Genomic DNA, 11,099 nt, shown 5'->3' on the forward strand with positions numbered 1-11,099 from the left:
GTTCACAAACATGGCAGGATTCCACGTTCAAAGAGACCAGTTAGATGGACAGTGTCACTGAAGGGGCTGCTCTGCTGCCAGGAAAGAGAATGGAGAAGATGACTGCTCCTTCATCCACCACTATCTTCACTCATTCACTGCAAAAAACCCAAACCTCATCAAAAATATTAGTTGGCTTAAAGTAACTTATTATACTTAATATGTTGAATACTTCATACGCCGTTAAAAGAAAACTACGGTGGCCCTGAAGTCAAATCAAAAAAACATCTCAGAGATCATAAAAACAATTGAAAGAAAAACAAATTATAAAAAAACATTCTTCCATTTTAGAGGTCAATACAAAATTCCCCCTCAACAATAAAACAACAAAAAAATAAAAGTTTCGAAAAACAAAAGTAATTTCCAGAAATCGAAATGAAATGTTAAAAAACGAAACACAGTAATAAACCGGAAAAGGTAGGTATTAAAGGACGGCACCGATTGGATGATGATGTATGAGATTTTCGAAATGTGTCTTCATCGTCTGCATACTAAGGTTTTTGATTCGTATGAAGGATTTCCAGCATCGCTTCAACTTTCCGTTAACATGATGGACAAGCGTCATCCAATCAGTGATGTCACATAGTATCGACTTTTCCCAGTTTCTGTTAAAAACAAGAAAAAAGTCATTCCCATAGCTCTAAATAAAATGTTAAAAAGTGGAACAAAAGCAGAACAGATACCACTCTGAGCATCTTTTGATCTATTTTCAAAGCCTTCCCAGAGGTCTTTTAGTTATGATGATGATGTTTTTAGCCAAAATCCCAAAACCTGATTCGTTTTCTAGGATGTAGTTTCTGCAGAGCGACAGGAGTTCAGTAGAAATTCACCTCTGAGTTGTAGGTGGGGACGTTGGCATGGAGTAAGCCCACCCCCACTTACCATCATTCCTTTGTTTACACACTCTCCTGCTAGCTTACAGCCCCTCACAGCTCCAACCTGACATTAGCGGTGCAACAAAAATGGCAGCAATATCAGATCTGTCCATCCGTCCAGTTTAGATCCAGATTCCAGCTCAGACCAGGACAATAAAGACGTTCATGGATCTATTTGTCTGCAGAGGATGCATCAGAATGGGGCTTGTGACCCGCCCATCGAATTTTTTGCATTACTAATACAATATTTTCCAAATAGCATTTTTTCATCTACTCCTGATTCACCAATAAAAAAAAACCTCAAAAATTCAATTTTTAACATAATTTTCTTCATGTATGTCCTCCATCATGAGAAAAATGCCACAAGAACATGTGAAAAACACCACAAACAAATTATTTATCGGAGTGGGTCTATTTCTAAAAAAAATGAGTTAATAAAAGAAAGGATGTAAGGAAATGAAGATTTATTTTTCGACAAAACAAGTTGTCATATCTCCATGATTGGTTATTTTTAGGTTTCTTTGATCCATAGCTGTTCTTAAAGAGGTCTATGTCTTGCTTCCTTCTTTTGAGGCTGCAGTTGTGTTGATTTCCTTCTAAGTTTGCGTCTTCTCTCTGGATGCAGAAGACGCCCAGCGTCTGCACGGCGGCCCGGCAAAGAACTCCTACATGGAGCAGAGCTTCCACGGTCTAAACCCGGTGCTGCAGCTGCCGGTCAGCCTGGTGGATGTGGAGGCGGCAGAGGCCAACGCCGGCCTGACGGGGGCGCCGCTCCGCCGCTGGGTGGATGGACTGCTGGGGGGCCACTGGTCCGCCTCAGACGTCTGTTTGTTGGGCCCCAGCGCTTGCACATCCACAAAACACTGCAGGACCACGGCTTGGAGCTCCACCAGCCCTGACCCCAAATCTGAACTGACCCCCCCCAGCAAGAACGGACGGATCAGGTAGCAGCAGGTGGGGCTGAGAGAAGACGGGTGGATGGAGATGAAGAAATGAAGGAAGAGACTTTTATTCTTTGTCTGATATTTATTTATTTAAACCTCCAAGAACACGTCTGAGACTGAACAGTGGGGCCCCCCCTGAAGAGAAAGCTTTCTGTCAGTCTGCTCTTTCGTTTGGGACCACGAAGCCACATGAAAGAATGAATGTGAGATAAAGAAGTGCATACCTCATGTTGTTGTCTCCCTGATCAACAGCTGCTCCTTCCTAAAGGTCACTTTTTGTTTCAGACTGAAATCGTTCAGCCTTAAAAGGTGCAATAACTTTTTCTGTCCTATTTTGTAAAATAAACTCATTAAAATATGTTGGCGTTGTAAATAACTGAGGATGAGTGGGAGCTCTTTATTAAAGAATCATAGCTGTGGGAGAAAAGCCCTCTCTGATTGGCTGCAGGTTTTAATTTGAATTGGCTCCTCCCACAGGAAGCTCAATCAGGGAGACAGGAAAAGAAATTCCTGGAATTTGACATTTCACAGTTTCATCAGTTCATTCACACATAAACCAATGGCAAAAAAAAACAATAATTAAGGTAAAATTTCACATTTATTCTTTTATTAATTTTGTGTTTTTCCGAAGTAAATCATTAGGTAGTTTATTACCTTTGGTCAAACTTTCAAATTAGATCATTTTAGTCCTAAATAATAAATAACTTTAATTTATTTTTCCCAAAATCATTGTTTTATGTAAAACAAAGCAACTTCTTTTCTAATATAAATAAAAAGGACATCTGAAAAGTCAATTAACTTTTATTTTAAATTCATTTTATAATAAATTATAACTCTTAAAGTAAAAATGTCATTATTTTATCATGAAATGTACTTTCAATAGTTAGTTATATGAGAAAAACATTTGAGTAAATAGAATAAATTATTATTTTTAAAGAGGTTTTTCTGTAAAACTTAGTTCAAATTATACTATTTGAATAATTTTACATAAAACCTATAAATCCATTTTGTAATCCATTTTGTTGGAGAAATGTCACAGAAACGTTTCCTTTCTTCTTTTTTAAACTGGATTATTATTTACAAACTTAAAAGAAAAATTCATAAAAACAACAAAGAGGGACAAAAAAAGGCGATTTTTTTAAACCTTTGACTGTCAAACCTTACAGTTTCAAACAGTAAAATAGCTTCAGTTTAACATTTTAACAAATGTTTCCTCTTCTTAAAAAACAGTAATAAATGTTTGAATAAATAGTCCACATGAGGGTGATGGTGGTAAATTGTTATGATGTCAAACGCAGGAAGGAAAGAACTGCAGATTCATTTCTTCACACATCCAGGGTGGATCAATCCATCACTGAGCAGAGGGGGTGTCCTTCAGCAGCCTCCAGCAGGCAGAGGACACAGCTGGACTACTGACTTCAGTGGCTGTGGGGTAGAGGTAGAGCGGTCGACCTATGACTGGAAGTTTGCAGGTTCGGTTCCTTGGGCAAAACACATCGCTCCTGGTGATGTGTTGGTGTCAGCACTAGGCAGAGGAGTCGCCAACAGAAACTAACAAATGTGGAGTCGTCCCGGAACAGACCTCTGTGTTCCCTCTGGCGTTTGTGGAAGCGAAAAGTGTTTTAATTTCCATAATTCCCCTCACAAAAATAAACTTTCATAGAATCTAGATTCAGTGTCCACTGTTCAATTTATTTCAAGTACATTTATTTGCTTAATCTTTACAAAAATTGGGGTTCCAGCTCATAAAACCCACAAAAATAGGATTTCAAAAAATCAGAATACTGTGGAGAAATCTGCCCAAATTTTGCAGGACATGAATGTTTTAAACTAAGTTGCACCAAGTAATTATCAGCTAAAATCAAAGCACCTGCAGATGTCATTAACTTAGTTCAGTTTGGTTTCGATTGTCTCAGTTTGTTTCAAAATGGGGAAGACTTTAGAGTTGAGAACTATCCAGAAGACACTGGTGTTTGTGAGCTCTGCACTGAGAGCAGATTTAATCTTCCAGTAGGACCTGGCTCCTGCCCACACTGTTGAAGTATTAAAAATAAACACATCATTTTGAGAATACTTTATCTGGATTAATTTGATGTGATCATAATCTCTGTCTTTATACTTTTGCAAAAACTGAAGTAAATGGTGATTTGGTGATAGTTAACGAGAATGGATATTGCTCCAGAAAATTGGAATTTTCTGAAACCCTGTATTTTGTGGGTTTTATGAGGTGAAACCCAAATCTATGTAAAAAAAGACAAATACTTGAAGTCAGTTAACCAGTAGGCCCTTAATCTAGATTCACTGAAATTTTAATTTTTCAAATAGAATTACAGAAAGGAATACGTTTTGCCCCTGCAAAAAGTAAACGTTGGGAAAAAAATGAATTGTTGTTGTAGTGAACTATTTCAACTGTAGGTGGCAGCAGAGAACAAATTAGATAAGAGGACAGGGGGACTTCGTAGCTTCGTGACCTCACTTCCTGTGGTATGTCTGTCTGTGTTATAACTGACCCCGGACCAGCCTGTTCGAACTGACGGTCCAGCAGAGTCGCACGTCGGGTACTGATCCCGGATCAGTTACCGGAGCGGCTCCACTGAAGCGGCGCCACTTCCGGGAGCTGCATCTCTGTCAAGGTCTGAGCAAAGATGAGCGCGTTTTACCAAAGCCTGCGGGCGCTAAACCCGCACAGGTTCAGCGGCAGCTTCACGCAAATTTTTATCCGTGGAGCAACGGGGCTTAGACCAGCGCTGTGCCCGCAGGGAGTCCACTGCTGCCCGGTAAGTGAAGGCTAGCATCCAAATCTAGTGACACGAGCGGCTCCTCCATGGCAGGCTGCTTTAGCTTTTCTTTTTCCAAAAGCTTTATTTAAAACTAGACACAGGACAAACGGCAAAGAAACCATTAACATGTATTATATTTTTTTACATGGTCTTATTAAAAATAGAACACACACACACACACACACATATATATATATATATATATATATATATATATATATATATATATATATATATATATATATATATATATATATATATATATATATATGCGCTGTTTGAAAGAGGAAATGTTCTTGTTGCTTCTTTTGTTTTATAAAATGACGGATGGAATAAACATCAAGGTTGTACATTGGGCCTGAATGTGGAATTTCCCCCAAATTATAAACAGTTGAGTCACAAAAGTTTGCATTTTGGGACAAACGATGTTATTCGGACACTGACAAGACAGCAAAAACATGAAATGGGGTAAATTACATGCATTTTTCTGATAAATTATTTCAAATCAGACCACAATTTCTGTTTATATACAAAGATTAAATAATAGAAAAATAGGCTCCCGACACAAGACTCTCCTATGCTTATTTTAAATCTTCTTAGTTTATTTTTTTCTTGATAAATGTGATACATAATTTTAAATGTATCCTATTATTAAAACAGTATTTATGAATAGTAGCCTTTTCCCAATTAAAATCACCTGAACCTGTAGTGACTGCATCAGATACAAGTACCTGTTCTGGAAAGTTGAAGTTCTGAAAAAATTCTGAATATGACTCGAGGAATCCATCTTTGTTCAGAAACGGAGCATCCGGCAGAACTCCAACAAATTTCATTTAGGAAAAAGAACAAATGAAATCTCTGTGTGAGCTAAAGTTACAGATCAATGATTCAAGGGAATTTTACCTTCACGGTCCGTCCTCCAACAGGTGAACCAGAGAGCCCTGCAGTGGAGGGCCCTCTCCTCGCTGCCCCCTCCCCCTTCATCCGGGGAGCAGCCTAAAAAGTCCGGGGTGAGTCCCTGACGTCTGTCAAACCGAAGGCAGCAGACGGTTTGTGTTCAGTCTGACCCGCCTCTGTCCTCTTTGTCAAGCCCGTCACCTGGAGGTCTTTGGCGGTGACGTTCGCGATCGGCGGTGCGTTGCTGGGAGTGATGAAATACTTCAAGAAAGAGAAGGAAGAACGTGAGTTTGTTCCTCTTCGTGTCCTAGCTTGATGTTAAGCTGCGTTGCTCTCCGTGAAAACGAACCCGTTTGTGGCGCCGCAGTGCTGGAGAAGGAGCGCAACAAATCCATCGGGAGGCCGGCGCTGGGGGGGCCCTTTTCATTGGTCGACCACAACAACAAACCCACCAAGAGCCAGGACTTCCTGGGCCAGTGGGTCCTCCTGTACTTCGGCTTCACGCACTGCCCCGACATCTGCCCCGATGAGATAGAGAAGATGATCGAAGTGGTGGATGAAATCGGTGATTTTATTTTTTATTTTATTTTTTCCCCTGCACTATTTGAACGCACCTGAAGAAGGGAAGTCTCTTTTTTACAAGCCTTTCTTTTTGTCTTCCTGTAGATAAAATACAGTCTCTTCCAAACCTGACCCCCCTCCTCATCACCATCGACCCGGAGCGGGACACTCCAGAGGCCATGGCTGCTTACGTCAAAGGTACACGCAGGAGTCCTCCAGCGTTTTACCCCCCTGCGTTTGACCTCACAAAAGTGGCGCTCGTTTGTCAACTTGATGGGAAGCTGAAGGTCTGACGGTTTCTGTGAGTGAAGTTCCAAAGCGGATAAGAAGGTTTTCCCGTTAAACCGTCAAATCAAAGATACATTTCTTAATCGGAGAAATCCTCCCTCGGATTTCTGTTGTTTCGGACCAAATAAAACCGTGTTCAGATGCAGTTGAACAAAATAGGATGAAAAGAGGTCATTCAGATAAAAAGACGTTTTAGCCGTTTTAAAAGGCAACTTCCAGAATTAACGACAGTTTGTCTAAAAGTGGTTCGATGTCTTTACAAACTGTCAGAGTTTTATAAATTATACAAATGGAATGAATGGGGTTATTATACTTTAGCACTTTATATTTTTCTAAAATAGTGAATTTGGTTTATAATCCAGGATTAATATAGAATTTGTGGAGTTTTCCATCAGTGTCTGAGAAAAACAGGAGGACGCAACGCAGAAGTCGATGTGGGAGAGAATCCTGGAATCTGCTTCATCTTGTTTATGAATATTTAGCATCTTTTTCCGGTCCTTTTGATCTGCTGGAACATAAAGTCTTAGCCCTATGCAGCCGTACAGGGGTGGGCCCGTACGGGTTTGCCGGTTTTTGGGTCCGTGGACGGTCGTAGAGAGGAGCGGCTGCATCTGAAGGGGAGCACAAAGTTCCCTTGAGGCTCGTACCTCAAGGGGAGTCCTGAAAATGGAACGTACCATTGTTGTGCACGTTGTAAGTGTATCATAAAGTATTTTTAAGGCGGATTGACGTTGCACGCACTCAACTTGACGTAACACTCCAGTCGTTGGTAAGGCTCCTTTCTGACCGCACATTCTTCGTGCACGGCGTGTGCACGTGATACGCCAGTGCTCGTTGGATGTCGACACAAACTTCACTGCTTCTTGTGCGGTCTGCAGTATTTGCAGGGGGGCTGAAAAAAATGAAAAATCCGTACGACACGCCTGTGTCTCGCCTACCTTAGCGGTCATTTGAACGAACGTTTGACCCAGAAAAGTTTGGGGCCCAAACTAGAGCTTTGTGGGACGCCTATGGAAGAATCTAAATAGGAGGCTGTAATCCCTCCATGCTAACTCTGTTTCCATGGTGATAACATGTCAGGGGATGGAGTCTTGTGCGTGCTGATTAAAGGTTTTCGCGTTTTGAATTTCTCCAGAATTTTCGCCGAAGCTGATCGGCCTGACGGGATCGACCGCTCAGATCGAGGAGGTTTCCCGCGCCTACAGAGTTTACTACAGCCAGGGGCCGAAGGACGAGGACAACGACTACATCGTGAGTCGCTGCTTCTCTGTTGTTCATGAAGACGTTGGTCACGTTCGCAGGTGAACCTCGCGCTTTACTCTCCAGGTGGATCACACCATCATCATGTATCTCATCGGACCGGACGGAGAGTTCGTGGAGTATTTTGGACAGAACAAAAGAGGCGTGGAGATCTCCAACTCCATAGCAGCTCACATGAGGAAGCACAGGAAGAAGTGAGCCGCTGCTCCGAGTCCCCGAGTCCCGCCCCTCGGGTCTATCTGCTCATCACCGCCGTCTTATTTCTGCCTTTATTTATATATTTTTTTACACTATTATAAAGTCCTGCTGGGTGCAGTGGAAGTTCTTTGTTTCCTGAGAAACTTGACACTGACTGATGAACAAACTGAATTACTTTTCCAAGTCATTGGTTTCTACTTAGTGTTTTATATAAGAAATCTAATTCCAGTGGATTTTTTTTAATAAACTGAAATTAGGAGCTGCATTTCCAGAAGAAAATGTAGGGTTGATGCTGCATTGGTGAATGAAAATGAAACTTAAAGGGTTATAATTGGTACAAAAATAAAGAAAGAAATGATCAAAGTTGACCATAAATAAATTGAAAACAGCACAATAACAAAAAAGATATGTTTGTGAAAAAACGCCAGTGAGCTTCTGCACCAAGGATTCCCCGTGTGTTTGAATGGAGGCAAAAATCCTGGAAACCTTGGAATATCCTGAAAAGTTCCAAGGATTTGAAGGACCAGTAATGATGGCTGGAAAAAGCTGAACATTTGAATAGTTGAATGGTTAAACTAGCTGAAAGATTGTAGGAGTTAAGCAGCAAAAAATGGAAGATACTAGAATAAAAGAAACAGGAAAACAATGGTTGGTTGAATGCTTTATAGCATTCAAATAAATTATAATATAAATCTAACTCTCCAAATGTCTTGCACTGCTAAATCAACATTTAGCTCATCTGGATCAGTTTATTTATAAAACTCGAGTTAGAACCTGATCTCTCAAAACTCGACACAATGTAAACTTTTATGATTCTTATAATCCAGTTCAGTCTAGATCATTGGAGTATATTAGATTAAAGCGTTTCTGGTGTAATCTCTGTACTGAGGAAGCAAAGGGCGACAGTGGAGAGGAAAAGGAAGCAGCATCGGTGATCCTTCAGCTCAGCTCAGAAAAGCTTCAGGCTTGTCTGGATCTGCAGCAACAGTCTTCAGAACTTTGAGTTTGTTCAGCTTTCTTTCTCCTCTGTAATGCGCTCAACAGTCCACATGAGGGCGCTGTTTAGGCCAGAAAAATGGAGCGTTTGTGACTTCAGAAATGACTTCACAACCTTTTCCAGGAAGACAGATTCTGCATTTTTCTGGATCGCAGCTTTTAGGCTGGGATGTGGCTTCAGTGACAATGAAGTTTGTTTTAAAAACATTTATTTCACTTTTAAAGTATCTAAAAACAGAGAAGTGGACTGTTTCTTCGTCCACATGAGGACTTGACATCTAAAGGGCCGTGGTACAGTGTGAAGGCCAGTCCGATCTCAGATCTTTGTTGGTGTGGTAGTACAGCCAGGCCGCGAAGGGGAAAACTGTGATGGCGGCGGCAGTGGAGACCCGCAGCGCCCCCACAGGAGCTCTGATGCAGACGAGGGCGGAGAAAAGAGCAAAAATGACAGCAGTGGGTGGAGTCTGCAGCACAGCTCAGTCAGAGGTCAAAGGTGAAGTGAGAGTTACCTTCCAGAGTGACGACACAGCAGAAGCCAAACGCCCGTCAGCATGAGGCCAGAGCATTCTCTGCGTTTGAAACATACCATCAGTTTCCTGTTTCTGCTTAGTTTTAGGGGAGTCTCTGAACGACGTCATGAGCCCAGGCATGGAGACGTGATGACTCCTCAAAATCAATAAACATCATCTGGGTCTCTCATACGCCGTGAATGAAACAAACACAGACACCTTCCATGTGGCGATCCGGCTAAAAACATCAGCCCGTAGCTCCTCCCACACGCGGCTGGAGCGTCAAGCTGTGAAATGGCGTTTGGTGTGAACGCAGCTTTAGTGTCTAGACCCACTGAGCAGAAACTCTGCTAATAAACTACTAAATTAGTAGATTATGAGCAGAGAAATGATTCATCCCATCATGCATACAGTAAGAAACACTGTCGAATTTAGACGAATATAAACATATTAGAGGTTGCAACTTGCATCTTCAGACTAGGAAAAAAGAAAAATATTGGTTGCACATAACTTAATGTAAAGTAAAAAAGAAAATAACATTTTAAGGATGTGTATTATGAGCGCTTGCATTTCTCCATCAGTGTCTAATCCATGAAATTATACAAGCATTACAAGCAGGTCCGTGCAGCAGGACACGGACCTGAAGAGCGGCTCTTCTGCAAGAAGAGCTTCTGGAGAAATTCCAGAAAAGGAAACCATCAGAGACGAGGTGAGGGTCACGTGACGCACCTGCCCTCCTCCTGCTGGAAGATCGCCGAGACCTTCTCTGTGAACAGCCTCCATCCCAACATGGACACGACAGCGCAGGAGATCATGACGTGGAGATCCGCCACGCGCCTCCAGGCCAAAGTCTCTGCAGGGAGGAGACAACCCGGGTGGGGTGGGGGGCAGAAAAACACGCGCGGCATCGCTGCTGTGAGCCGCACGGGGGCACTGTAGGCGACGAATAACGGCCGCGGTGCGACTATAAGCATGTGCGGTTTTCTTTTTTATTCGGAACCCGCAACAGATCCAAACGTCAGCCCACCTGTCACATCTGCTCTCCAGACGATGAACGCACAGAGCGCTGCGGGAACCCCGTAACCCGCCTGTAATAACCACAACAACTCTATCAAACAAACAAACACGCAAACACGCACACACACAGACACACACACACACACCCACACACACACCCACACACACACACACACACACACACAGACAAACATGTCTCTTACCATCCACAAACCTGCGTCCGGGTCATTGATCTGCAGCAGGAAACAAACAGTGATTCATTACGTTTTAAAAGCAAACCGAGCAATCATCCTTGGGCGGGTATTACCTGCACATACGACGCCAGAGTGAAAAACAAGCACATCAAGGCGTTACAGGTCTTCCAAATGATTAACAGCCACGGCTGCTGCTCCTTACAAACTTCTCCCATCGCGGTTCGAAACTGACTCAAACCTCCCACCCGCGCCGGCGGTACGCGCAGGACTTATAAACAAGCGAAGTGGCGCTGGATCACTCGTTCAGTGTTCACTCGGTGGTCACCTCAAAAACGTCTAGAATAACATAAAACATAAAGTGATTATGTATTTGGGGGGAAAAAACAACGCAATACAATTTAAATATAAAACCTCTTGATGGTAGTTGGTCTCCAGATAAATAGTAAACGTTTGATTATTTAAAACTTATGTTTTCTTGTTACGTCAACTGATGTCTCGGTGTGCAAAACAAGCGTATCTTTGTTAGGACCGCAGCGGAAAA

General features: G+C 42.1%; 3 protein-coding genes across 4 annotated transcripts in view; 2 read left to right on the plus strand and 1 right to left on the minus strand.

Moving 5' to 3' along the window:
* Positions 1-2,235, plus strand: part of LOC100049491 (xylosyltransferase 1) — a 25,770-nt gene extending 23,535 nt beyond the window's left edge. For both annotated transcript variants that reach the window (XM_023957283.2, XM_023957284.2), the window contains exon 11: positions 1,540-2,235. In XM_023957283.2, the coding sequence (XP_023813051.1) occupies positions 1,540-1,862 (323 nt within the window). In that variant the 3' untranslated portion in view covers positions 1,863-2,235. The remainder of the gene's footprint in view (positions 1-1,539) is intronic.
* A 2,128-nt stretch (positions 2,236-4,363) lies between these two features.
* On the plus strand, positions 4,364-8,205 carry sco1 (synthesis of cytochrome C oxidase 1). The gene is made up of 7 exons (XM_004071113.5): positions 4,364-4,635; positions 5,565-5,648; positions 5,729-5,819; positions 5,903-6,100; positions 6,202-6,294; positions 7,520-7,635; positions 7,711-8,205. The coding sequence occupies exons 1-7, from the start codon at positions 4,504-4,506 to the stop codon at positions 7,840-7,842; spliced, it is 846 nt and encodes a 281-aa protein (XP_004071161.1). The 5' UTR covers positions 4,364-4,503; the 3' UTR covers positions 7,843-8,205.
* An 825-nt stretch (positions 8,206-9,030) lies between these two features.
* On the minus strand, positions 9,031-11,092 carry tmem220 (transmembrane protein 220). The gene is made up of 7 exons (XM_004071112.5): positions 10,970-11,092; positions 10,672-10,894; positions 10,568-10,597; positions 10,375-10,435; positions 10,077-10,200; positions 9,348-9,407; positions 9,031-9,249 (listed from the first exon to the last, which is right to left on the minus strand). Exons 2-7 carry the CDS (start codon positions 10,771-10,773, stop codon positions 9,117-9,119), a joined length of 510 nt encoding a protein of 169 aa, XP_004071160.1. The 5' UTR covers positions 10,774-10,894; positions 10,970-11,092; the 3' UTR covers positions 9,031-9,116.
* Between the last annotated feature and the right edge of the window lie 7 nt (positions 11,093-11,099).

The sequence above is a fragment of the Oryzias latipes genome, chromosome 8, assembly GCF_053564925.1.
Source record: "Oryzias latipes strain Hd-rR chromosome 8, Olatipes_Hd-rR_3.1".
In the NCBI taxonomy this organism is placed as follows: Eukaryota; Metazoa; Chordata; class Actinopteri; order Beloniformes; family Adrianichthyidae; genus Oryzias; species Oryzias latipes.